This window comes from Stigmatopora argus, chromosome 12 (assembly GCF_051989625.1).
Source record: "Stigmatopora argus isolate UIUO_Sarg chromosome 12, RoL_Sarg_1.0, whole genome shotgun sequence".
Taxonomy (NCBI): Eukaryota; Metazoa; Chordata; class Actinopteri; order Syngnathiformes; family Syngnathidae; genus Stigmatopora; species Stigmatopora argus.
The window spans coordinates 329,438-357,032 of NC_135398.1; the positions used below are offsets into that span (position 1 = coordinate 329,438).

The following is a 27,595-nucleotide window of genomic DNA, read 5'->3' on the forward strand; positions in this document are numbered from 1 at the left end:
TTCTTGATCGCTTGCCAGTTGGAGTGCTATTGGATGCGGGAATTTGGAGCCATTTCAACTTGGCTTTAAAGAAATGATCGTGAATTCACGTGAAGAAAAAAACATTGCAATTTGGCTCGGAAGATAGAATAATTAATTCACGTGGGGGGGAAAATAACAAAGTCAAGAATGGGACAAATACTTCTTCCCGGCACTCGAAGCTTTACAATTGACAAGCTCCTTCATTGGCCGCCGCCAACGTCCGATCTATTCTGAACGTTAACTTGCCCCTCCCAGATTGGATGGATGGGATGTCGGTGGACGGCGGCCAATGGGTGAAACTGCCTAAATAAAAAACATCCGCATTTGTCAGTGGAAGAAGAAAAGCAAGCTTACGCATCGGCATCGTCCTAAAAAATGTTGGAGCCCCGGTACAAAAAAAGGAAGAAAATCCCGACGACACCTCATAAGTTAGCATTCAAAACAAGGCGTACACGTTGGAAATAAGAAAAAGAGGGACTTGAAAGTCCTTGGCCAGGCCATAGCAACGTACCACGTATATAAGGTTCCACTTTTGGCATGCACGTGACCGTCGGTCCGTCCGTCCGTCCGTCCGTCCGTCCGTCCGGCACAGTGACATCGCGCGACGGCTTCACGTTGGGAGGCCGCGGCGAGACCGGGATGCTTTGCGCACCGGCGCAAAGACCGGGATCCTTTGCACACCCGCACGGCTGGAAGACGGAGCGTAGGAGAAGGCCAATTTTCCCGGAATGTTTGTTCTCCAGAAGAAGACAAGAAGGCAATAATACAGCATATTTAACATTTCTTCTATCCGCTTTCCGTCATCGAGACAGAAAGAGAGAGTGAGAGAGAGCCAATGAAAAAGCAAAGAGGGCAATCCAGCACTCCAATCAAGTCACGGAGGCGGCGCTCTTCCAGACGGAGTGGCCAAGATGGCCGCCGGAGAGAAAGAGCAGCGGCGGTCCGGTGGCCCTTCCCCACGGCGTCCGCACATCCTTCCGCTGTCGTTTGAAAAGAGCGACGTTTCCACGAGCACAAATGCCATGATAGCCATGGCCTTGCGCCCGGGTGAGTATGCGGCGATACTTTAATGGTCTGGGTGCGATGGTGGCTTTTCCATGGGTGCTCCCACATCCCCCAAGCCAGCGGGCTCGGGTCGTTTCCATCATGGCGTTCAAATGAAAGGAATGAGCAAATTGATTTGGATCGGAGAGCAGAAGGTTGAGCGGCCACGGAGATCCGTGGCGGTACGTAGACGGGACGGGAAGGGACGGGGGCTGTCTTGAAATGTTGGCCCCCGTGGTAGCGGTCGGCCGACGGGTTTCCACTGACGGGTTCCGTCTGGCTCCGGGCCCGCCCGCCCGCCCGCCCACCCGCCAGCGCAAAAAGGCATGCAAACATGCAAACACAACCTGAGAGGGCCCGCAAGTAGTTTGGCTCCATGTCGACAGTCACAAAAAGCACAAATGGAGAACATGTAGACGCAAGGGAAGGCGGTCCTTTTTTTTTTTTTTCTTCTTCTTCTTCTTCTTCTTCCTTTTTTCTCTCTCTCTTTTTTTGTTGTTTTTTTTGCTTTGGACCGGTCTCTCCCGGCACCGGCCAATCCCGGCGGCCGTCCTTCTTTTCATCTTGCTTATTTTACACGGCGGCACTCTGGAGTCTTCCGAGGCGGCTCATTCGCGGCTCACACGCGGATGGGGAGCGTCTGGCTCATTTGCTGGCGCGACACTTCCTGCCCAACGCCGCCACCAGCGCCGCCGCCATCGGGACTTTTCCTGTTGTGGCCTGGCAGCGTCCCTCCCAACCTCAGCAGGTCCCTGGAGGCACAAATTTGCACAAAGTCAGCTGACGGCCCATAGTCCGGCCCTCGCCCGGCGTTTGCCCGGTCCCCGCCCGACCCTCGCCCTCGCCCCGCTTACCCCGAGTAGGCGCTGGTCACCACCTTGAGGCTCCCGGCGTTGCGCAGCAGCTTGTCCAAGGTGTTGACGATGCGCGAGAACTTGGGCCTCAGGTTGCGCTCCTTCATCCAACACTCCAACATCAGCTGGTGGAGCACCATGGGGCAGTCCATGGGCGGGGGCAGCCGGTAGTCCTGCTCCACCGCGGTCATCACCTGAAGTACGGGAAGGGAAATCATGTTGGCCTCCCTTGATGAAGCTACAATAGATACGTGGAGCTCCGAGTTTCTAGCTGCATGCTAATACAGAAGCAAATCAACTGACTTGAATTTATCGGATTGGCAGGTTTTTTTTTTTTGTGTGTGTGTTTTTTCCCTTCCCTTGAAGTGTATTGGCGTCAGCTCGATTTTCCTTCCGACAATCGGGAGCCGTTTAAATTGGAGAGAGAAATCCAATTGAGGCTTCCAAATCTTGTCAGATAAGCTGGTGATTTGCCGCGCTTTGAAAGGATCTTTTTCCGTTATTCCCCGTTAAATCCAGCGCATGACTTTGTCTCGGCTATTAGCGCTCTTTGTTCTTCCTTCTTTTGGATTTCCCCCCCCACCCACGGGACTCCAACGTGTGCCGTTTGAATGCAAACAGGTTCAACTTTCTTTTTCAAGGGGGCGTGCGTGGCGTGCGTGGCGGCAATCCGCTCATCGGAGGCCGTCGCCGTTGAAAATATTTCACCGCAAGTCCACAACAATAAAAAAAGCGTCAACTGGGAAAAGAAAGTAGACCCCCCCATCCCATCACTCCCTTATTTTCATTTTATGATGATGCCGTGGGCGGGCGAGCGAGCGACTGACTCCCTCTTTCTTCATCTTGTTTGTTGACTGTCGCTTATTGAGCGAGCTAAGACGAAGCGAGGCGAGGCGAGGCGAGCGGGAACAATGCGGCTCCCCCACTTTGATTACGGCACGCTAGCAATTTTCCCAATTTTCACGGCGGCGCCTTCTCGCCGTCGCCACGACCAAGCCCGTATTCCGCCGAGGACGGCTAAGCGCGACGGGCCGGCTTCTGCGCGTGGCAGATAGCCGGGGGGGAGACGCGCGTTACGGCGGAGGGCGCTTTAGAGGGTGGAGCGCCCGCAGACAAAAGTCGCCAATAGGCTGAAATGAAGCCCAACATACGGACGCAAGCGCCGCTGCCGTCGGGAGATAAAGCGGAGGATCGTCCAGCTCAAAAGAGGAGGAGCTCCGAGCGGGAGAGCTGGGATGTAACGTACGCACTGTTATTGACGGCGACCGTCGGGAATCTTCATTGGGGCTATTCTTTTTACAGATGTGGAAAATGTGTGGCCACGGTGTGTTTTGCTGTCGTGAACTGTGCGACTCACGTCTTGATTGCTCATGTCCCAGTAGGGCCTCTCGCCGTACGACACCACCTCCCACATGACGATGCCGTAGCTCCACACGTCGCTGGCCGAGGTGAACTTCCTGAAGGCGATGGCCTCCGGTGCCGTCCACCGGATGGGGATCTTGCCTCCCTGGGAGAAGGACGCCTCGTGAAAGGGGGGCGGCTGGGTGTTAGAGCCCGTGACCTTTTGGCCAATACAACAATATGCAAAGCCACTTGAGGCGCCGCCTCACCAAGGAGCTGGTGTAAGTGGGGTCGGCCGAAGTGTCGTCCAGAAAGCGCGACAGGCCAAAGTCGGACACCTTGCACACCAGGTTGCTGTTGACCAGGATGTTGCGGGCGGCCAGGTCTCGGTGCACGTAGTTCATGTCCGACAGGTACTTCATGCCGGCCGCCATGCCGCGTAGCATGCCCACCAGCTGAGTCACCGTGAAGCGCCCGTCGTTCAGCTGAGGACCAACCGGAGACAGAGAAAGAGAAACGCTTAAAAGATAAACTAATCCCCAAAACGGCACCGGCGCATATCCCGACAACAAAGACATTACGTGGCCCCGTATGCAACCTGGCTCCGTGCAACGTGACATTTTGACTTTCAATGAATTGCCGTTGGCCAGCTGGACGGTTAATGGGCCGAGGCGGCGTTAAACGCCACGTAAACCTGCCGGCCAATGTGGAGATTCAACGCCGGCCAATGATGGCCGAGGGACGGGAAGAATCCGTCCAATTCGGGTGGCCGAGAAGAAGATGAAACGCGGTGTGCGCTGCCGTAAAAAAAAAGCAAAAGAAAAGCTCTCTCACCCGCAGAAAAGAATCCAGCGCGCCGTTCTCCATGAACTCGGTGATGATGAGGATGGGGCAGCTGCGCGTCAGCACCCCCTCCAGACGGATCACGTTGGGGTGCTCGAACTGGCCCATGATGGAGGCCTCGGCCAGGAAGTCCCGCCTCTGGCGCTCCGTGTAGCCCGCCTTCAGGGTCTTGATGGCCACCACCATCTCCCTGCGGCCGGCCTGCTTCAGCCGACCGCGACACACCTCGCCGAACTCGCCTGGGGGAGGGAGAGGGGGTGGGGGGGGGACAAGGTGGGGGACCAGGGGGGGTGGTGCGTGGTCGGTAGAGGGAAGGTGGGGGTGAAGGAGTGATGTGATACGGAAAAAAGGCGGCGGTGGTGAGTCGGTCGAGCGAGCGAGCGAGGGGGCGAGCTGGATAATGTGAGGGAAGACAGAAGGAACTTTGGGCCTGGGCCTGGGCCTCTTTTCACCGCCTAACTGGGCCGACTGGGAAAGTTGGGGGCCGACGGGCGGCCACGCCGGAAAGGTTCGGAGGGAAACGGCGGACACGGGGTGGGAGTGGCGCCTGGGCGACGGAGGCTACGGGAGGTGACTGAGTCCAAACCATTTACCATCAAAGGAGGGAGAAGGAGAAGGAGAAGGAGAAGGAGAAGGCAGGCAGAATAGCTCATCATTCCAAGAAAGAAAGAAAAACCAAAGAAAGCGAGAGAGAGAGAGAGAGATTTCCTCCTCCTGTCCGTCTTTTGCGCCGCCGCCGCCGCCGCCGCCGTGGTCGTGGTGCTGCCAGCTACTCACCCGCGCCAATGACCTCTTCGATCTTGATGCAGGAGATGTCAATCTCCTTGGCAAACTCGTGGACGGCGTCGTTGGGGTCCTCGTAGGTGAAAGGGTCGATGTAGACTTTGACGCTGGGAGAAACTGACGCCGGCAAAACGTCACTCGGGGAAAAATCCAACACAATCCTTCCAAACATTGAAACTCAATCAATCCCCCACCCACCCAGCCCGAAATGGACCATTTTTAGCCAGAGTAACATTTTAGACAGCGTCCACTTCCAATTCTCAAAGACGAGTTTGACGTGGGCATTTTAACGCCATTTCCGAGCAATATTCCCTCTAATTTTTTGTTTGTCTGGGCAGAAAGACAACCTCCCTGAGCACGTGGAGTACCGACCGGTGTGAGCAACATCATCATTGCTCGCTATGGCCACACAGCAGTATCACACCTGCCATAAGCAGGTGTATGTCTACTACACATAAATGATTTAGTCATAATAAAATGTAATGATTCATATCTATGAATGGGTGGCCTGGCGGATGAGTGGTTCGCGCGTTGGCCTCACAGCTATAAAAAAATTAATAAATGGGATTTAATTTTGTGCGCTCCATATGATTTGCTGTGCGCACAAGACGAGAGTAGTGCGCAATTGCGCACGCGCGCATCTTAGAGGGAACATTGTTTCCGAGTATGGCCTATTTTTCACGTGACTGTGAAATCATTCTGGGAAGCGGACAAACGGCCCCTCGGAGGTCAATCCGGGACGTCCGCTCGACAGAACGGACCGGTTGCGCCCATTCAATTTAGCGTCTCCGACCGGCTCAATCTTAAAAGGCGACCTCACGTCGCCGGGTTCCAAAGAAAGCCACCTTGTCCGGCGGACTGAATGGGACCATTGTCCAAAAACCAAAGGGCCGCTTTCTTTCCCGCTGACTTTAATAAAAGGGGCGGGGCCGCTTAAGACGCCGGGCACGTGACCGATAAATGCGCGACCAGTCCACTTACTGTATTGCTGCAGTTTCTCGGTGTATTCCAGCTCCGAGCCGCTGCGTCGCTTCCTGGACAAAGTCAAAGGCGCGCCGAGGTCACCCTCGGCCGGTGACCTTTGCCCTCGGACGGAGCCGGTCGGCGGCGGCGGCGACTCCCCGGCACTTACTTGAGGCAGACCACGGCGACCACCACCAGGGCCACCACCAGGGCCAAACCGGCAGAGGCCGAACCCACCATGAGCGGGAGCTGGTCCCGCGTGGACGTCTGCGGGTCACCTGCGGAAGGAAAGGGTGTCAACGGACGGATGGACGAGGTTCCCGAACGGAGGGGACGCCTTGGCCATCGCCTTGGCCATCGCCTTGGCCTTACTGTGCAGTCCGGTGCTGACGTCCATGGGGTTGCTGTATCGACCGTAGCCTGCCACGGTGCGCGCTCGCACCTGCACCACGTAGGCGGTGGCCGCCCTCAGGCCCTCCACTTTGGCCGAGCTGTGCTGGGACGTCACCGTGTGCGACATGGACTGGCCCTGGAACCAAGCAAGTTTGCCGGGGAGGGGCCTTTACTTTGGCCTTTTGTTCAAGACATTTCCAAAATGTCTCTCCGACGCCACCACTCCAGGCGCTTTGCCATCCGATTTGCCGCCGGCGTGGGTGGGTGGGAGAGAAAAAGATGAAAAGTGCCACCCACCCTTTCGTGGTATTTAATCTCGTAGTCCAGAATGACGCCGTTGGGTTTCTCCGGCGGCAGCCACGACAGACTCAGCGTGTCGGCGGTGGAACGCATCAGATGGACGGTCGGGACGGCCGAAGGTGCTGCGGGCAGAAGGGGGGAGGGGGGAGTTTTTAGCCTAAGGAAAACGCTTTGACAAAATTCCACTACATGCTCGTGCGTCCTGAACCAAATAATCCAGCAGGAGCAAAACGAGCAACGCCACCCGAAACTGCAGACACCAGTGTACGCTAGCTAATTGTTACCGCTAGCCTAAGATAGCATCTTGTGGGGTGTCGTCATATCCACAATAGGATATGTTTTGACATTTGAATTGGACTCCATGATCATTTGGCACTTTGACCCATTCTAATGACCACGCCAGGCTTTTTAGCCCTGCTCTAGCAAGCTAGCCGGCACACGCCGACACAACGATTCATTGGTCCCACGACAACGAGAGCGATGGATGTCCAAACCCATCGGAGCGGGAGATGCCAATCAAATGGCAGTCATAAGCTGGTCACGTTGGAAGAAATGTTTCACCTTGGCCGAATCCTCAAAGTGACTCGTCACCGAGCCATTGTCTGCGTTCCATTAACCGCGCTAAAGTGGATCAAGTGCGGGTTGACTTAAGTCATTACAGCGCGCGAAAAGGTGCCGAGGAATTTGCCTCCATCAAGGTGACATTGCTAGGACCAGAGAAATATCCTCTTTTTTTTAAAAACTTTCTCAGGTTTCCAAATTGGCTTCTGTTGGGTTTATTCTGGGATGTTTCTATATGTTCATTAAGCATTTTAATAGGTAATAAAGCTATAAATGAATTTGTGCTTTATGTTGGGAGCAAGTAAGCACGAGGACACTTTCCCCCACGGCTGCTTTCGAGGCCAGTTCATTGTTTTCAGGACTATTGACTGAACAGAAACACCTTGTTCCAGGCCGAGGATGTTGATCTACAAGGGACTCATAAATTGCTTTGACTTGGACTCTGGCAGATGGCCATAATGGCCTTATTGTTTAAAAATACGGCTGCTTTGTTTACCTTATAAAGAAATGATTACGCTTACTTCTGCAAATTCTTACACAGGTGTTTTTGGTTTCGATCTAATATGAGATGGTTGTGGCAGTTGTTTTTTGACCTTAATGGTGTTATTCGGTTAGCTTATGCAATTGTTTTGAATCAGATGACATAAAATGTTTTGAGTATGGCGCGACAAAATGGACAGAGGAGGATTCCGTTTTTCAGAATCCTCCTGGATGAAGACCAATCGGGAGTGATTTTCCTTGCAAGTTGTAACCAGTGTATGTTTAAAGATGTCTCCATGTTGATTACATTCTATTCATAATGAATCCATCAGCTTCCAATCACAGTCTTGCACGCCACGTTGTACAAAGCAATAGAAAACGGCACTGGCGAGGCGTGCCGGCCGTACGCGTCGACGCGTCGACGCGGCGACTCACCGGCCTGGTTGGTGGTGATGTTGACGGCGGCGTAGCGCGGTCCGGCGGCGTCCTTGCCGGAGACGCCGTTGACGGCCTGCACCTCGAAGCTGTAGCGGGTGTGCGCCTGCAGGTTGCGGACCGCCACCTTCCCCTGCCTCAGGCCCAGCCGGCGAGGCGAGACGTCCACGTTGTCGTCGCAGCGCGTGCAGGGCCCGCGGGGGCGCGAGCACTTCTTGCACACCACGTTGTAGAGCAGGTCGCCGCGTCCGCCGCCGTCCTCGGGCTCGTCCCATTCCAGGGACAGCCACGTCTCGTTCACGCTGGAGATGACGTTGCGGGGGGCCGAGGGGACGGCTGGGGACGCCGGACAGAGTCACTCATCAACAACCATCATTTACGGACTATAAACGGCACTTTTCTCCACATTGGCCCATATCGGCCCCTATTAAAGAATAACTAGGGCGTTGGCCGTGAAATGGAATTTTGCGCCGAGAGCGGCGGCCACTCTTACGGCGGACGGAAGTGGTGGAACGAAAAATTCTGACTTTAAATAGAGGCATTTACGTGCGTTCTTCAATTCCTGTGCTCAAGTTTATCGTCTGGCTTGCAAATTGTCTTTTTCTTCATCGTCCTTTAAAATGTCCTATTGGTCGCTCACCCTCTATTCATAACCAAAAATCAAAACCCTAACGCAGGGGTCGGGAACCTTTTTGACAGAGAGTCATAAGCAATTCATATTTTCTAATGTTATTTCTTGAGAGCCATTCTCAGAATTGAAAAGTCAAAATACATGAAGTGTGATTTTTGTTTTTGTCATTTCACCACTTTTAAAGTACAAAAAGTCTCAGAATTCTTGTTGCTAATAAATCAGTATCAATGATATCATGCATGCAGAAGAGTCATAAAAAACAAAATGATGATTAAAGTGGTGCTAGAGGTAGTGTCAACGCCACAGTGACGCTCATATTAGTGCGTTCGGGACTCAGCTCTCTCACTGATTTCCATATTTTATCTCACAGGTTAGTGGAGAGCCATCCGCAGCCATGGAAAGAGCCACTTATGGCTCCCGAGCCATAGGTTCCCTACCCCTGCCCTAACGGAAACACTTTGAAACGTGCGTCTGTCCACTTTTTATAAGCGCGCACCCCAAAAACCATCCCTCATGGTAACATCCCCCAAGTCGGGATGCCTTCCCATTTTTAACGTGAATCCAAATGTCCTAAAATAGTCACACGTCCTATTTAACGGCGTGACCACCAATAGAAGAGCGGGGTGCCGTCCGTCCGCCAACTCGCTCGGCCTTCGGCCACGTTTCACTCGCCCCGTCCTTTCTAATTAGACGGCGGAGAGCCCAGGCTCTTCTAATTGGACACCCGCGGTGGACGGGCCGGTGCGCAGCGTGTGCATGCGTGCGTTTGTCAGAATGTTCCCGCCACGTGACAGCCGTCCGGGGAGGATGGCTGTCGCCTGGCGGGAACATTAACGTGCGAAAAGGGACGGATCGGACGGACGGTCTGGCCGGCTCACGTCGACGCCGGTATCCGATGGCGTTAGTATCAGTTGGCGGGGCCGGACAAACTATTCCACTGTGGGCCGCCCAGCCGCAGTGGGTGCGGGGGTGCTTGATCACGATTTGATTCATCCCCAAAAGCGATTTATTAGTTTGGAAAAATCCAATGAAAACGGGCATAAAAGGGCACTTTTCTCCATTTTCAAATGGAATTCCCAATTCCTCCGTGGCGCTCAAAGGACCCGGATAAGGCGTGGACTCACTGGTGCAGGCCACGTCGGGCGGGTCGCTGTCGGCGCGGTAGAATCCGCTGTGGCAGGGGCAGACGTTGGCGCCTCGGGCCCCGGCGCGACTGTTGGCCGGGCAGGCGGCGCAGGCTCCGTCCCCGAATTTGGATTTGAAAGTCCCGGGGATGCAAGCTGGACGGGAAGAGAGAAGAAGCTGAGTCCATCGGTAAACCAAAGGAAAACATTTTCTCAACCCTTTTTTTCAAAAAAAAAAACTAGCAACTCGTCTCCAATGCCGAGATTTTTTGGGGAAAAAAACAAACATGAAGCGGATGCCCTGGCGGGCCGCCATCTTGAACAGAGCGTGCGAGAACTCTCGCCAGCCTTTGAAGGAATAAAAATTGCAATCAGAGAGAAATACGGCCAAGCTAAAAGACGCCTCGCCTGCCTGCACAAGAACAAAAAAAACCAAAACTCTGTCTGAGAAACATTTAAGAATGGACTAGGTTATCTTTGCATTGGCATGCGCTCTTGCTTTTCCAGCTCACGTTCGTCTCTGACAGGAGGAAATCGAGGAGAAACGGCGCTTGGCGGAAAAACCCGTGGCCGAGGGACGCTATCCGTCAGCCTTCCGGATGTCATCGTAAATCAGCCAGGGTGGAAGGAACGTCCGCCGGACGCAAATGAGGTGGGGAGATAAATAAGAAAGCCGCCCGCGGTCGTTTGTATCTTTTGGACGTGCTCAAATCTCATAGCACCTTTAAACGGAGCTCTAATTGAAATGTACGGATCCCATGAAAGATGGCGCATAGTTGGTAAAAGGTCGTCAGCCCGGGGAGCCCCGTTAGCCGGCTAGCTAGCAAGCCGGCTAACCGGCCACATGCCTAAACGGGGTTCCACGCCAATGGTCAACAATGGTCCTTTTAGAAGCAAAATAGCCTCTCCCTCTAAAGTCCAAAATGGTGCCGTCGAGAAAAGGACGAGAATGAGGTTGCAGAATTTCCCACTCCTTTTTTTTCTTCCTAACACAACATCCCATTTGATTTGTGTGTGTGTGCATGAGGAGGTGGTGGTCATTTTGCGCTGACGCATTGTCGTCACGGTTTTCTCCCGACTCATCGATTGGCAAATGGATGGAAAATCCATTTCTCTGGTCAATCAACGGTTTAGGGATATTGTTGACCTTGAGAAGGTCAAAATGGCTTTTTTGGAGGGGGAACAGGACAGGACAGAACAGAAAAGAACGGGGCAAGGACAGCAGCCGATCAAGGGCCACCGCTGAAGTCCATGAGCAATCCCAAGGACAAGGTCACAGCTCATTTAAACTCAACGAAAACTCCAGAAGCCAAACACCTAACAAAGGCCTCTGATTTTGGTTTGGTCTAAAGTCATTTTTGATGGGAAATCTGGAGTCACAATCGACTTTTTTTTTAGTTTTCACTGTCTATCTGTAGTTGTTGTACAATCATAAAGCAAAAATACAAAGATTTTCTTCACGGGCCACGCCAAATGGCGCGGAGGGCCCAATCTCGTCTTTGATAGATCGAGATTTCTTTTTTTTTTTTACATTGGCATTATTACAGGGCACTGTAACTTGTTATTTTCTCTTCACTCTCATTTCTGGGCTCTTTCTGGCATTGTCACTCAAGCCGCTTTGCTTCCTCCAATGACGGTTCAAACGGCATCCGTTGCATCCGTTTGAGCCTCGTTAAGGAGCGCCTGGATTTTGGCCAATTCATTTTTTGCTTAATGACGTCTCGGAGCAATGGCGCGCGTCGCTTACACTGGCGGGCAAATCATATCATTTGACTTAATTAGTCTTCAATTCTTGCAACGAGCCAGTCTATCTTTGCCAGGGGGCGTATGGTGACGCTGAGGAAGGAGACATTTTCAAGCCCAGCCCCCCCCTCAAAAGCATTTTTTTGGTTTTGTTTTGTTTGGAGCCTACCTTGGCACTGGGTCCGATCGGCGGCGGGCTGGTAACCGGCCACGCAGGTGCAGGCGCCCACGGGGACCATCCACTCGCCGTCGCCGTTGCAGTAGAGCTTGAGCGGGACCGACATCTCGGCGGCGTTGGCCACGCAGGCCCCCGGGGCGATGACCAGGGAGGTGGCCTCGGCGCCCGTGGCCGTCTCGGGGAAGACGGCCAGGTTGGCGATGGTGGTGGAGCACTTTTTGAAGAAGACCCGCACGGAGATGAGCGACATGCAGGCGCCCAGGTCCTGGAAGGCCAGGAAGAATCCGCCCTTGGACAGGGGTCCGAAGCTGCGCACTTTGCTGTTGATCCTGCCGGCCTCCAGGAGAGAGAAACTCTCGTCGGGGGCGATGGTGTCCACTTTTACGTAAGGGTTTTCCCTCCAGGGGGGAGCCCCGCCCTCGTTGTCGTCGTCGTCGTCGTCCGACGTGTCCCCGGCCCCGCCCCCGGCCCCGCCCCCGTCCGATTCGTAGTAAAAAAGATTAAAAGTCTCCTTGCAAGAACCGGGGATGTTGGGGATGCTGGCGCAGTCGCGCACCGAGAACTTGAGCTCCACGTAGACGCGAAGGACACCCCTGCGTGGGATATAGTCCGTCCTCAGCCAATTGTTCTGGTTGGGCTGTCGGACGTTACACACCTGGTAGGTTCGGATGGGGCTCATGGAGTCGTCGTAGCCGCTCACTTCCTCCCACTGTGGCGGCGGACACAAAAAAAAAGCGCACACACAAAGATACTCTGGTGAGACTGGAAGCGGGATGTCCGTTAGCCCGTCCACCGCCGTTACGAAGAAAGGCGCAGACATGGGCAAACTATGGCCCGCGGGCCATATACGGCCCGTTAGGTCTTTTCACCCGGCCTACCCGCCTGTCACATTTTTAAAGTCAATGTGCCCCCCCCCCCGGGCCCAAAAGTTTGCCCAACCCTGGACTAGCGCATCCCGAAGCGCTCCGTTTCTCATTTGTCCGCGACTGGCCGATAGCGGCTCGTCCGTGGCGTTTTAATGAATCCGGCCTTGTGTTATAAACATGGAGCGAGCGAGCGAGGGGATACAAAGGGGCGGCGGCGGCGGCGACGACGACAAAAAAAAGCATATAAAAAGGCGCATCCTGCATTGTGTCGGGAAAGACGGCGATGGCGAGAAATAATCCCATCCGCTAATCCTATTCATGACGTGTGGACTATTGGTAGAAGACGCATTTTCTCATTAAAAAATCATTTCCACGCAGGACGGCGACTCGACAAGCGTGATTGCCACTTAGTCTGGCGGCTGCTTACATTTTTTTTTTTTTTTTTTTAAAGGCGGCCATTGTCGCCCGCTACGACTCGTCATTGACTGTTGAGTCTTCTTCTGCTGACATTTTTTTTAGCTCTCTCTTGGCCCCAAATGTTTGATTTTAACTGCTAAAAGAGGCTTTTTAAACGCAACGCCGCCCGCCGCCCTTTGAGATTTCTGACGATTGCTTTCTGCACTGGCCCACGCTGCTATCGCAAATATCCATATCCATCACGCGCTTATTATTTACGCATGGGCGTGCTGCCAGATCAACTACTATTTACTATATGTGTTTAATACTTGACGAGTGGGACCGTCAATATGGGCTAAACGAGACGAATGGCTCGCTTCCTTGTCCGCCTTCTGCATATTAATGTATGCTAACTAACATGACGCGGTGATTAATGGCCCGGTTGGTCAATAAATGTATAGTCCATTAAGCGAGCACCTCGTGACAGTCGATCCATTTTTTTGTTTTTTTTCCTCTTCTCCGTTCCCCGTCGGAGCAAATGCTGGCTTTCCATAACAAATGAGCTGGCAGAAGTTGATTATTTCCACAGCGAGAAAATAGCGCATAAGTCATCTCACGTCTTTGAGCCGCCGTGCAATTTATTCCCGCGTCGGACGCGCTAAATCAGCGGCGCGTGCCGCCTGACAGATATGACCGCGGCGGGCCCCGGATTTGTCAAAAGGGGAGGGCCCAGGGTCAGCGTGGAAACTAAGCCGAGCCCTTGGGTCAAATGGTCAAATGGCTTGATTTTGCCGGCGCTCGCTCCTATGAGGGACGATCTGGACAAAAACAGCTCGCTCGCCGACTTCCAACGACAGACTCGACGACGAGCGATTTTAAAGTGAAAACAGGGCCTATTGGATTGGATTGGATTGGATAACTTTATTCATCCCGTATTCGGGAAATTTCGTTGTTCCAGTGGCAAGAGGGTGAGGATGCAGGAATAGGAAAGGCATTTTAGACATAAATAGATAGGTAATAGATAGGTAATAAGTAGGTCAAGAAATAAATACATGAATAAATATATAATTAAATAAGCGTGTTGCTTAGGACATATATACATACATACATGCATACACATAAATGTACATGCATGCATACGGTAGGTCTTAACACCCAGCCATTTTTTTGTTAAAGAGCCTGACAGCTGATGGGAGGAAGGATCTGCGGAAGCGCTCCTTCCTGCAATGAGGGTGCCGCAGTCTATTGCTAAAGGAGCTTCGGAGGGACTCCACAGACTCATGCAGGGGGTGGGAGGTGCTGTCCATGATGGACATCATCCTGGTCAGCATCCTCCGCTCTCCCACTTCCTCCACAGAGTCCAAAGGACAGCCCAGAACAGAGCTGGCCCTCCTGACCAGCTTATTCAGCCTGTTCCTTCCTGTCCCTCTCCGTGCTCCCGCATCCCCAACAAAGCACTGCATAAAACACTGCAGAGGCCACCACAGTGTCGTAGAAAGTCCTCAGCAGTGTCCTGCACACTCCAAAGGACCGTAGACTCCTCAGTAGGTAGAGGCGGCTCTGGCCCCTTTTGTACAGGGCATCTGTGTTTGTGGACCAGTCTAGTCTTAATATTGAAAGCGGTTCCTCATTAGTCGCCTTTGACAAGCTAACATTTCCGTTCTGCTTACTCAAGGGAGTTTTATTTTCAGACTAAAATTCAAATGTCTGCCAAAAACAAAACAGATTGTTATGACTCATCATTGGTCTTTTTTTTTTTCTTCAAATAAATGGCTTAGGAGCATTTAGGAAGCGCCGATAAAATATATACGTTAGAGCGGGGCAATGGTTGCTACTTTGAATGGGACGCCATTCATTGCAATTCCTCTCATTGTCAACCATAACAGTAATTAGCAGTAAATGTCACATTGATGAAATATGTAGTCGTTTGCAGGAAGCGTCAATGGTTCGTACGCCGGTAAAACGTGTTCTCCGATGGCTCGTACGCCGGCCGGTAAGACGTGTTCTCCGGCTGTGAGCAAAGTCGCGCGCGCAGCCTTCATCGTCAAATCTCATTTGCACGTTTGCACATTGTTTTGGTTGGACGGACGCGAGGCGCAGATTGCGCGCGGATTTTCCCGTAATACCCCAAAGCGCCGGTCCCTTCCCCACGACACGACAAAACGCGTTTGTGATTTAGCATCCCAGAAAAGCAAACCCGGGCAAAGAAATAAAACAGCGGGAGGCTCGGCGGGCGTCACGCCGCCCGTGCTGGGGGGGGGTCTGGCTCCACTGTTAAGCGGCGGCAAATGGAACAAATAAGACTTGGTATAATTAAACGGGGCTCCAAAAGCAAAAGAGAAAGAAAAAGAGGAAACATATGCTCACCCCACTTTCTGGGAACGTGGTCCAAGCCAACTCTGTGGTAGCCCACCGACTGTCCATCAGGGTTTCTACAAAGACAGGAGAGGAGGGACAAGTTTGGAAGCCATTCGCTTATATTGAGCGTCAAAATCGACAGCAGAAGACCCGCCACGACCGAAACGGACGGGTCGACGACGGGATGACGGGCCGGCCGTCCCCTCCCCCGAGACGCGGAGAACAAAGGGCAGATCGATGGCGCCGGCCCGACGCCGGTCAATCTGGCTTCCCAGAGTCGTGTCGTTGTTGTTGTTGTCGTTGGCGCCTAATTACTGAGACAATTAGACTGGTGAGCAAATGGCGCCTGCTGGGCTCGCAACTTGTCGATGGCGCCGGCCGAGGAGAGGCGAGAAAAGGAGGCGGGCGGGCGGGCGCCGCCACAGAAGAAGAAGAAGAAGAAGAAGAAGGAAGACCAGCCACTCTCTCTCTTATCCACATTCCGCCCACCCCGACAATCCACGCATCCTTTAAGTAAGGCGTCGGTGTTTAAAGAAAAGAAATGAAGCCACGGGTCGTTGGCAAACGTTGCCTTCTTTCATTGCTGCCCGCTTTTTTTAATGCTCACACTATACATTGGAGTCCATTCAAGAAGCCATTGACATGCTGATGATGTCAATGAGCCTCTGCTGAGATGCTTTATGAAATCAACTCTCATTGATGCACAAGCATCCAGCCTTTCCTTTCCCCTAAATGATTGATCATGATCTTCAAGGGGGATTAAAAATCACCAAGCTGGCGAAAGAGAGAAGTATCTGAACAAGCATTTTTAACCGGCTACTCCTTCATCCGACCGATTGAAGTACGCACACAGGGCTCCATATTGAAACGTACCATCTAGCGCCGAAAAAAAAGAAAATAGTCCAGGCAACATCAATCATCTATTAAGATTTGCTGAAAAATGCATGTATGACTAAATCAAAGGGAATCCAAGCATGCCAAGGAAAAGTTGCCCTCCTTGAATACTAATTTTTGTGTGCTTTTTTTTACCATTTGTTTCGGATTCAAACGCAGAGGTGTTGTACGTCGAGCCAACGGGCAAACAAAGGCGGAAATGCCCAAAGATGTTTTTTTAGGGAGTTTTTGCGACACCCTCCGATCAACGTGTGAACGCCGCCACCGCCACCGCCGCCACCGGCACGCACAAGAATGAGCCCCTTTGTTTTTATCATCGGACGGAGGTGAAAAAAGGCCTGTCTGGAGGCGGAGGCGGAGGCGGAGACGGAGAGAGGGGGGGGCAATCAATCACAGCTGTGTTTGTTTGGTTCCTCGGGGGTCCCGCACACAGACGGCTTAGCTCGGGATCACGGCGGCCCCCGCCCCGCCCTCCGGGAACCCGATCCGGCACGACCCTCTCCTAAGCGCCGTTGCCCGGGGGTCCGCAAAATGATTAGCGTGACGCCGTGATCTTTTATCCGTGAAAATAAATACACCGGAGCCAATGAGCGGACGGCGTTTGCTAGCTTTGGAAGGCAAAATTTGGATGTTCCACATTGCTAGTTCTGAGCCATCTGAATAGATACTATCGTACAGGGGTCGGGAACCTTTTTGACACAGAGAGCCATAAACAATCCCTATTTTCAAATGGTATTCCTTGAGAGCCATACTCAGAATTTAAGAGTGAAAATGAGATTTTTGAGGGAGGTCATTGACAACACTCTTACGCAGTCGCTAATCAATGAAAATATGCATGCAGAAAAGTCTAATGGTGCATTTGGCACTCAGCTCTGTCACCAGCAGTTTAAATACATATTTTACCTCACAGGTTAGCGACATGCACCCATCAGAAGAGCCACCTATGGCTCCCGAGCCATAGGTTCCCTACCCCTGCTATAGCATATTAAAATGGAGGTCCAGTTGACTTGAACTGCCGAGTCATGTTTACTGAGCCGAAATTGGATTGGATTGGATAACTTTATTCATCCCGTATTCAGGAAATTTCATTGTGACAGTAGCAAGGAAAGGCATAGTTATAATTTAGACAGCAGTCAAAGGCCGCAGAACAACAAAGCAAAAGCAAAAAGCACAACGTACAAAGCAAATCGGTCAATGGGATCATTAAGAATCGCCAAATCATTAAGACAGAAAAGCAGCAAAAACACAAAACGAGCTACGAGTTTCGGTAGCAAAAAGGGATAGACTCAGAAAGACGTTTAGTTGGACAAAAATTGAGGTGACTTCAAATATAGTTTGAATTTCTTCTCTTTTGTTTGTATTTTTTTTCTGGAAACCAGTGCACCCCCCCCAAAAGTGAAGTTCCTCCCAGTAAGACATTTGCTTAGTTGGTTCCAGAAAGCGAATGGGCTTGTAACCCCTCCCCCCCCTCTAGAGAGCCTCGTTAAATCGACCATCCCCGGGAGATAAGCGCGAGCGGCTATTACTCAGCAGCCAAAATCTGGCCCTATAAAACTAAAACTACGGAGGTAAAAAGGAAAAAATAACAAAAACAATTGCGCGGAGAGCCTCCGGGGGCGTGGGATATCTATCCTTAATTTATGGCGACTTTTCGAAAGGACGGGGCGAGCCGAAACGCGGCACGTCGGTGAATCCCGAGCGCAATCTGGGAGCCCCCCGCATCTTTTATTCACTTTGAGGCCGGCATAAAAGGGAGGCCGACGAGCAAACATATGAAATATTAAGCGGCAAATATTAGCATGGGCCATGAGAAGATGATCAACCGTGCGGGGCATGAAAAGGTAGCGGCTCGCTAGCCGTATAAACGCTCTCTAAAGTATTTGGTTGGGGTAATCAGCTTTGCTTGCATGCTTCATCTCTGCTCCACATTCTCTGTGATGGGAAACGCTTGCTTTGATGAGGCGAGGCGCTCGCGTCCAACGCCGTTCCTTTATTCGCCGTACTTTCCGGAAAGGAAAGGAGGTTGTCGCCGCCGCTCCACGTCCGATCCAATGGAAGCGGGAGGGCTGGCAATGGGACGATTGGACGGCAATTGTCATCGAGGCGCTCAAAGACGTTGACTTTTTTTTCATGTATTATCAAATATTTTAGTATACGGCATTGATTAGTCGCATTAGCAAACATGACACCGTGATTCATGTACAAAATGACAGAATCCATATCAGGAAGAGTGCCCATGCCGTGCGACTTCAACGTTTTTTAAAAGCTATTTTCCACCTGGCGCCTGTGACGATGACAGACGTCCAATCACAGGCTTGTCCAATCCTCTCTTGGCTGTAAATTTCATCCCGAGGAGTGGCTGATGTGTTGCCATCCCTCCCGCTTCCAATGGATGAGACCAGCATTCTCAGTCAGGGAAAGCCTCCCAATGTAAATGTAAAAGTTTGTTGATTGCGGGGCCCCTTCTGCTCCATTTGGGGCCCTCGGTGTACATTTTGGGTCATTTCCTGGTGATTTCAGGTCCCCATTGTTGATTTTGGAACAATTAACCCTTTCACAGCTTATCGTTTTTTGTTTTTTTTCCCCCCAATGGAGATTTTTTTTTTTGCAGCCACGAGCTGAAAATTAAAGTTTATGTCGACGTATGACAGAATAAGACATTCTTTTGCCTAAAAGTGGCTGTTGGCTTTTGCGCAAGTGGCTGTTTTGATGAATTTGACAGCCGCTGTTGGACTGGTCGCGGGAAAAAAGGGAGATGTGGGCAGCCTTGATTTGCCCCCCCCCTCAACACACACACACACATAATGAATTGACCCAAAGTAATAAGGTACGACGTTGGTATGCCCGTTTTTTTTTGGTGCAGTCATTTACCGCAAGTCACTCGGCACCGATCGGGGGTGCCGGAAACCAGATTTGCCTAGCGCTGCGCCAGTGGGTGTGACACCAGCAGGGACAATAGCAACGGGGCGACCCCTCTGGCCGCTCGGGCACGGTCGCCGCCGCCGCCGCCGCGCGTGCCGTCGGCCGATTTCGGACGGCCCGCGCCAAAGCCGGGAGCGAGACGGGCTTTTGCGTCGCGGGAACCCGTGCCGACGTACCCATTGTTCTCGGCCGGGAGTCGGAGAGGGGAGGAAAAGAAAGAAAGAAAGAAAGAAAGAAAGAAAAGAATGGAGCCTACCTTCGACAGCCAGCACCGTTGGCACCAAGAGGCTGGACACCCACAGCAAATAATCCATTGTCAGGAGCCCAGCTTTTCCAGAGAGAGCCTGAGGATGGATGGATGGCTGGCTGACCAAACAACCCACCGCTTGACTGACTGGCTGCCGCTTGCTGCCGCTTGCTGCCGCTTGCTGCCGCTTGCTGGCGTTCCCCACTCACACGGGGTCCGCCCGCGGTGGGCTCCTGTCCTCCATCCTGCCTTTCTCTTCTCTTTTCGCTCACGTCCCCTTTCCGACGGCCACCGCCTCGGGTGTCCGCGATTGTCCTTTTCCTTGGCTGGGCGTCCTCCCTCCCGCCGCGGCCGGCGCCTCCAAAAAACGTCCAGCGGACGCGAGCTTCTTTGGCCGCTCGGCTGTTGCGCCTCCGTCGGGGGCCGTGCGTCGGAATGGCAACGCGGGGACTGACGGGCGGAGGGGAAGGGGGGGGGGGGGGGGGGGGCTGGTGGGTAGAAGGCGGGGGGCCCCCGCTTCCCATCACAGCTGGTGATCAAGCAGCATCCGCTCCGGACTTTCAAAATAAAAAGCAGAAATAGTAAGCCACGCATGCGAGAAAAAGAGCATAATACAGTCAACGATGCGGACTATTGTTATTGTTAACGGGAACAATTGTACGTGTAGGTTTGAATGGCGAGCAGCGTGAGTCCCCACCCCCGCCCCTGGTGGCGCTTTCCCCAAGCCATAATGATCACATCACGTCTTTTATTTTGGAGTCAAAGAGGATCTTTCCCCGGAATGCGACGGAGCGCGAGGATGAGGATGCGCTCCGACGTCCGTCTATCTGACCGCTGGTGGCGTTAGTATTAGTTTCCTTCGCCATCCATCCATCGATCGATCGACGCCATCCGACGGGCCTTTGATCGAACGGCCTTTGAGGGGGATGTCGCGCGACAAAAAGCCCCGCTCGTTCGGCTCGCCCCAATGGAGCGGGGATGCAAATTCCACCCGTTTGGTGACAATGGAAAGAAAGTGGAGTGCCACCTGGCCCTTGGCGATGATAGACGTTTAGTCACGTGGTTCCAAAATTCAAAATTCCTGCTAAAAAAAACAGCTAACTGAGAAATCTGACCGTTCCGTTGGGAAACAGCCAATGAGAGCGCAACTCCTTCATGCCAATGCTTGCCTTTACCTTTCATTGGTCACTTGGGTTGTGGTTGTTGTTTTTTTGTATCTCGGAATAAAGGCTTTCCCACGGAGGCATTTGGTGTGGCATTGGGAGGGAGGTACCAGTGGACTTGCACGGTGCCACGGGATGCCATTCCAAGCCGTCTCAAAATACTGAATAGGCTTGACGAGAATGGGAGAGAGGGGGAGAGGGGACGGGGGACTTTTTTCCAGCCAAATGAGCATCCTTCCCCACATGATTCCGTCTTTTTCAAAAACACCCGGGTGGTTCAAGGAGTCTGGCAGGCAGGCAGGCGGGCAGGCGGGCGGGCGGGTAGGACTCGAAACCATTCGGGTGAAATTCCTTGAAAACGGCCAAGACAAGAAAACTCCAAAAGCAACAAAGTGTGCTGGGGCGCCGAGGCACATTTTATTCTCCAGTCTGTCCGCCGCGCGCACCTTGTCGTTACTCAGCCGCTCGCTCGCGATAAGCCACGGCGTAACTGTAAGCCAAGGACACCGCCGCCGCCGCCGAGCTGTCAATCAGGCGGCCCGGGCGGGGTGGGCTGACCCCGCGGCCTGCTGGGAGCTCAACTGTAGTTAATTAGTGCACAAAGCTGGGGCCACAAAAGAGGCCGGAGGGGATGAGGGTACTAGAATGGCTGAAGGCAGGGGGTGGGGGGGGGCAGGACGGGAAAGGAAGGGGCTGTAAGGAAAGCCAGGGGGTCTTAACTTTAGGATAGCGGGTGTGTCCAGGAGAGAGGGCTTGGGGTGGTGGGGGGGGCACCCCATTTCAGACTGAGAAAGCAGACTGATGAATTGGCGCTTGTGAAAGGGGGCCTTGTACTGGAGCAACCCCCCTAACCCCCCAGACCCCCCCTCTCGCCCACCTACTGTAAAAAGAACATACTAAAGTAGGGCCGCTGCATGGCGTCTGGCGGGGACGACCGGCATCGAACAACATTCAATCGACTGAAACGCTTGACAGAAAAATGCTGGGAATCTTCTTTGGTTCTCCAGCGATCGTCAACACAAACCGCTTTGACGCCGTTCGTAGATGGCCAAGGAGACTACAAGATCACAGTGGAGCCCAAAATTATTCATACGCTGGGCCAATTTTTCAACTTGTGTTAGAGGAGAGCGTGTGGGTGTTGAGACTCACACACACACACTCACGCACACGCACACACACACACACACACACACACACACACACACCTCCCCCTTGAGTGCGACCCCCCATTAAGCAGCACTCTGCCTTCATTTGCATCTTTTTGGTCTATAGCCGTTATTTTCTTTCTTTTTTCAGTCCTTATTTGATCTCCAGCGGTGTCAAAAGTACTCCAATTCTGTCATCAAAAAAAGACCAAAAAACATCTTTCAAAACAAAGTAAAGCCCAAAAAATGAAAGGAAAAAGAAAATAAAAGAGTGCCGCTTCATTTCAGTTCCTCGATGGGGAAAAGCAAGCGGGGCAGCTATTTGGCCTCATGGACGGGCGTGAATTCCAATGGACGCCCGGTGAATTCCAATGGACGCCGTTCCCGTTTGGCTTCCCAACGAAGACGCCCAAAGAGCCAAATGACGGCGTGACGGGGAGTCCGGCGGCGGCGGGAATGTGCCAAAGACGCCGGCTCTTGGCGGGTCCACGGACTGCCGATTGGTCGCCTTTGTCCGGGCCGAACGCCTCGGAGCTCAAGGACCGGCTGCGCTTCCTCCGAGTCGCCAAGTCTGGCGGCTAATCAGCGTCGCTTCTTCGAGCTTGGCGCGCTCTGCTTTTTTCGCCTTGGACGGCGGTTAACTCAGTGCCTGCCGTGGATGGTGCGAGGTGTTCCTCTGGGTCATTTCCTGCTGATTTTGCATCGTTTCCTGTGGCGGGGACACTTTAAGCTGTTGATTTGGGGGCATTTTTGGGATTCATTTTAGGGGGACAACCTCTACATTTTCGGGGAGGAAGGACGTCTGGTTCTCGGTAAACTTTTCTCCTCGCAGAGGAAAAGGGAAATAATGAGCGGCCATTCGCCAGGGAGGCAAAAACTAATGTCATTTTTCCTTCCCAATGAAAGACGGGAGGCGTTAGTGGCCGCGTTGTGTCATTCTTCCCACCGACGCTCAACCGGAGCATTGATTAAACGGGAGGGCCGGCGGCTGCTCTTTTTCAGCAGGCTTTTCGTAACAATCTTCCGGCTAGGAGACGCCATTTCCCTCCATGTTCTTGTAAATAACTCTTTTGTTCATAAGTGGAAGTGGTGCAAATGGCCATTGTTTCTTCAGCAGGACCTTCGAAAAAGACGCCTTTCCAGCAGCTCTTCCAAATGACATCATCACTTGCCCGGAAGCGGTTTTTTATTGGGCGGGCGGGCGCTCCAGTGGATCAGACTGATAAAAGCACACGGGAGGCCCAATAAAAAGGCACCTTGCAGAAAGGACGCGGGCGCCCCAGCACGATACCATAGCGTTGAGCGTTGACGGGTCACGTGACTCAGAGCAGCCACCAAAAGCGACACTGACACAAATGCAAATGACGAGTGGAACGCTCATTTCATCTGGCGGACGCTCGGGAAAGGAATCGTGACGTGATGCGCGGCGCTTTCATACACTGGTGGAATTTGAGCGCCTCTCCGTGGAAAAAAAAAGCAAAAGCACAACAACATGGATGACAAAGGCCGGCGCCGAAAGGGTGACTGACGCAAACGTTGCACCAATAGTCGCTTAAGTTGGTTTCGTCGGAAAAAGTAGACTGCATCCTGGAGGGAGGAACCACACATGTTGATGCGTTCCGTCCGCCGCATCGGCCGCCAGCCCTCCCACTTTGAACGGATGGGACGCTTACATTCATCCCACCTTTTTGCTTGATATAATTGCGCACTGTGGTTTTCAGTCCAACGGAGAATATGGCGTCTCTCTCGGTGGCTTAGTTGGCGCAGCTTTTCAAAGGTCAAAGTCATCTGTGACCTGTTTTGTACCGTCTGAGCTTTCGGGGAGAAAAGCAATCCCGTTTGAGAAAAGGCTTCATAGGGTCGCGTACAAAGATAATAAAGGCTAAATGTCTGTCCGTGAAAGGAGTAGTGGACAAATAAAGTGGATTGGCAGCAGGTACACAATCGCGGAGAGTCAGAAGAAAGCGGCAGACTTCGGCGTTCTCAATTACCGCCTCGGTTGCAAGTGTCCGTCCGGGAAAGCGTCTCCAATTAATCAACGACGATAAAGAAGCGGCGAGGAAATTCGGCCCTTTCCTCCCGAGTTTCGATCGTGACGGATGTGAACGTTGGACTTCTGGAGAAGGAAAAAAAAACATTCTTCTGGCATTTGGCAAAAATCACGGACTCTTCTGTTCTTCGTGTCTTTCGAGTTGCGTTGACGTGTTGCCCTCCATGTTTTACATCTACATGATTACAGCAAAGCATTTTCTTCAGGATGCGGAAAGCGAGAGAGAGAGAGGGAGAGCGAGAAAGAGACACAGAGATAGAGAGAGAGTGAGAGTGAGAGAGAGAGAGACTGTATTTGTCCAACTCCCGAGCAGTCATGACACACTGAGCCACCAAGATGGAGCTCCGTATATGAGCACGCTCTGAGCTGAGCGGATTACCAATCATCCAGTTGGACTTGTGATTTCCTGGAGTACTTCAATTTGCAGGTGAGTTGGAAATTTTCATTCCACTTCTAGCTTCAGGGGATCACAAACAAGTCACCTGGCATATTTTGGATCTGCTTTTCGTTCCTAACCTCACTTTTGACGCTATTTCACGTCCATTGTCGCCTGAACTGGTGTCATTTGACTATACCATTAACTCCGTAGGCATCGACACATTGCTGGAGAGTGGGCCAATAAGAAGGCAACCAAGTGCGAAGAAGCCTTGATGAGATTTTGAGATCTAATAACGTCGTGGATCGCGATTCCAAAGGGGATCCAATTTAGCCGTGGTAGTCATCGGTGAGGTTTTTTTTTTGGGTCCAACTTACTTATCATAGAGCCTATTTTTTCAGGAGCTTTTAGTTTCCCCGCACTTGGCCTGTGTTGAGAACAGGCGACATTTTTTGAAGCAAAGCCAGAATGGATGGAAGATTATAGACATGATGCCATCAGATAAGTAAAGAGAGAACAGAGCGTCTTTTACGATTGACGGGTCGTTGTTTTCCTCGGAGCTCAAAGGGAAAATAATACACAAAAGTCGCATTTTTTGGGCTACATTTTGGATTTATTGATCAGAAACCAAGAACACAGATCTAAGTCGTCTAATGGTAGAAAGACAGGCAAAACGGGGAAGTATAAACGTCACCTATTAACCGTTTGGGAGCATGCCTTCATTCTGTCTACTCATTTATTCACAGAAACGAGTGGGAGGCGATGGCGGAGTTCAACTGCTCCGGCGCCAGTCTTTCAGCGGCCTGCGGTGATTTCGTGCCGCCGCCGCCGCCGTGCGCCCGGGCCAACGCGTCGCGCTTCCCAGAGAACGCCAGTCTGGAGGAGATGTGCTTGAGCGAGGAGGACTACATAGCCCTGAAACTGGGGCCCGCCAGGTCCCCGGTTTTCCTGCCCGTCTGCGTGGCCTACCTGAGCATCTTCCTGGTGGGGGTCCTGGGCAACGCCCTCACCTGCGCCGTCATCCTGCGCCACCGGGCCATGCGGACGCCCACCAACTACTACCTTCTGAGCCTGGCGGCGTCCGACCTCCTGGTGCTGCTGCTGGGCATGCCGCTGGAAGTCTACGAGATGTGGCGCAACTACCCCTTCCCGCTGGGCCCGGGCGGCTGCTACTTCAAAACCTTCCTCTTCGAGACGGTGTGCTTCGCCTCCGTCCTCAACGTGACGGCCCTGAGCGTGGAGCGCTACTGGGCCGTGGCGCACCCCCTGCAGGTCAAGCACGTGAGCACGACGGCCCACGTCAAGAGGGTGCTGGCCGCCCTGTGGTCGCTGTCCATGCTCTGCTCCGTGCCCAACGCCAGCCTGCACGGGATCGTCACGCTGCCTCCCAAATTTGGACGGCGCTTCCCGCGGTCCGCCATTTGCCGTAAGTATCCAGAAGACTCATTTGGTGCTCTTTTTTCGTCGTTATTTCTCGTGTAGTTAGCCAGGCGACGTCTGAGAAAGCCGTGCTAGCAATGAAAAGAAAAAGCCTGTTTGCCTCCTCAGAGTTGGTGAAGCCCAGGTGGATGTACAACCTGATCATCCTGATTTCCACGCTGGTCTTCTTCATCCTGCCCATGCTGGTCATCAGCATCCTCTACCTCCTTATCGGACTGCAGCTGCGCCGGGAGAAGGCCACGGCGGCGGCGGACAGGAGCGGCTTCGGACCAGAAGGCCTCGGCAGATTCCACGAGCATAAACTCGACAAACGCAACCATCAAATCACCAAAATGTTGTGTAGGTAGACGTCGGGTGGAAAACGGGCTGTTTTTTTTCTTTTCACGCCCTAACCGATTTTGGCACGTCCAGGTGTGCTGGTCTTGGTTTTCGGCCTGTGCTGGGCTCCCTTCCACGTGGACCGTCTGATGTGGAGCCTGATGGACGAGTCGCTGGAACGCCACCTTCAGATCTTCGGGCATATCCACATCGTGTCGGGAGTCTTCTTCTACCTGAGTGCCGCCGTCAACCCCGTCCTCTACAACCTCATGTCCACGCGCTTCCGAGAAATGTTCAGGCACGTTTGCTGCCTGGGCGACCGGTCGCGGCGCTCGGCTTCGGAGATGACCTTGCGCGCCAGTTTGAGCCGGACGGCGCATCGGAAAAGCAAATGGACTCCAGCGACCGTCACCTTTAAGCACGATATGTCGAACGGGGACAGCTGAATTATTTCTACTTTGATAGGATGAGGACCGAAAAATTGTTCAAACTTTATTTTGGAAACCCAAATAAGAAGGTCATGGTTTTGCATGTCTATGTTTTTCAAATTCTCCCCCCTCTAAAAAAAATGGTCTGTATTTTTTCCCCGTTTTATTTTTATCCCCTATCAAAGTCTTATTGTTTGACTAGGGCAGCTTGCCCGCATGCTAACAATCTAACACCGGCATATTTGACTTCACTTGAGCTAACAAAAAGGCAACTCATTGGCCACACGTCATTTCATCAGTCTATTGGAAAATATTCAGATTAAAACAACAGAATAGACTACTTACCGACTGTATGCACTTGCTTCTGTGTTCAATTGGCTCAATTCACCGCTCGTTCGGGCGGAAAAAGACTAAAACAGGTGCCATCCATCTAACACTGCGCAGCTAGCTAGCATGCTAACATTCGAGCACCGGGGCATTTTGCCGCAGTTTAGCTAGGAAAAACAACTCGTTGGCCAAACGACATTTGCCACTTATTCAAAACAGTCTTGAGGAAATATTTTTGCTTAACTAAAAAAAACTATTTACCCGTTTCTTAGTTCTCGCTTCGGTGTTCAATCCAAAAAAAGAGGCTTATAGCGGCAATGTTTGTTTGTGTTGTTGCAATGTCCTATACAAAAGGTATGAACCATTTTTTGGCAGGCGGGGGGTGTTGGTGTTGCCCCATTTCTCCCATGTTACTACAGTAAAAGAAAAAAAAACAGTTTTCCCTGGTATATCCGTGTTGTGTTATTGTGATTGAACTTTTTGGTACAGTTGTGTTCCTCAAGATGTAAAACTTTCCGAGCTAGGTTCCTCCGAGTGTCTGTATAGCATTCTTTAAAACGATTAAATATAGGCGTGCAAGTGGTATTGTCTTGACTTTCTCATTTTTTCTAAACTATGTGTGTCAAAGTGGCGGCCCGGGGGCCAAATCTGGCCCACCGCATCATTTTGTGTGGCCCGGGAAAGTAAATCATGAGTGCCGACTTTCTGTTTTAGGATCAAATTAAAATGAAGAGTATAGATGTATATTAAATTTCCTGATTTTCCCCCTTTTAAATCAATAATTGTAATTTTTTAATCATTTTTTTCCTGTTTTTAGTTCAAAAATCATTTAGTAAAATCTAAAAATATATTTAAAAAAAGCTAAAATAAACATTGTTTTAGATCTATAAAAACTGAATATTCAGGGCTTTTAATCCATTTATTTAAAAAAAATCTAAATATTATATTTAAAATGGTCCGGCCCACGTGAA

General features: G+C 52.0%; 2 protein-coding genes across 5 annotated transcripts; one reads left to right on the forward strand and one right to left on the reverse strand.

The window, feature by feature from the left end:
• On the reverse strand, positions 1–26,993 carry ephb3a (eph receptor B3a). 3 transcript variants are annotated; one of them, XM_077616336.1, is made up of 16 exons: positions 26,643–26,990; positions 19,387–19,934; positions 15,324–15,388; positions 11,686–12,403; positions 9,774–9,929; positions 8,019–8,354; positions 6,540–6,664; positions 6,222–6,378; positions 6,019–6,127; positions 5,868–5,920; positions 4,881–5,003; positions 4,095–4,342; positions 3,530–3,745; positions 3,277–3,441; positions 1,920–2,113; positions 1–1,817 (listed from the first exon to the last, which is right to left on the reverse strand). In XM_077616336.1, exons 2-16 carry the CDS (start codon positions 19,442–19,444, stop codon positions 1,685–1,687), a joined length of 2,856 nt encoding a protein of 951 aa, XP_077472462.1. In that variant the 5' UTR covers positions 19,445–19,934; positions 26,643–26,990; the 3' UTR covers positions 1–1,684. The 3 variants fall into 3 exon arrangements, with proteins under 3 accessions (XP_077472462.1, XP_077472463.1, XP_077472464.1); XM_077616337.1 differs by having other exon boundaries at positions 1,197–1,817; positions 3,277–3,426; positions 26,643–26,987; XM_077616338.1 differs by lacking the exons at positions 1–1,817; positions 1,920–2,113; positions 3,277–3,441; positions 3,530–3,745; positions 4,095–4,342 and adding an exon at positions 4,397–4,677 and having other exon boundaries at positions 26,643–26,993.
• Positions 24,049–27,193, forward strand: LOC144086383 (neuromedin-U receptor 1-like). 2 transcript variants are annotated; one of them, XM_077616339.1, is made up of 4 exons: positions 24,049–24,162; positions 24,858–25,537; positions 25,660–25,890; positions 25,963–27,193. In XM_077616339.1, the coding sequence occupies exons 2-4, from the start codon at positions 24,874–24,876 to the stop codon at positions 26,313–26,315; spliced, it is 1,248 nt and encodes a 415-aa protein (XP_077472465.1). In that variant the 5' UTR covers positions 24,049–24,162; positions 24,858–24,873; the 3' UTR covers positions 26,316–27,193. The 2 variants fall into 2 exon arrangements, with proteins under 2 accessions (XP_077472465.1, XP_077472466.1); XM_077616340.1 differs by lacking the exon at positions 24,049–24,162 and having other exon boundaries at positions 24,735–25,537.
• Positions 27,194–27,595: the final 402 nt, after the last annotated feature.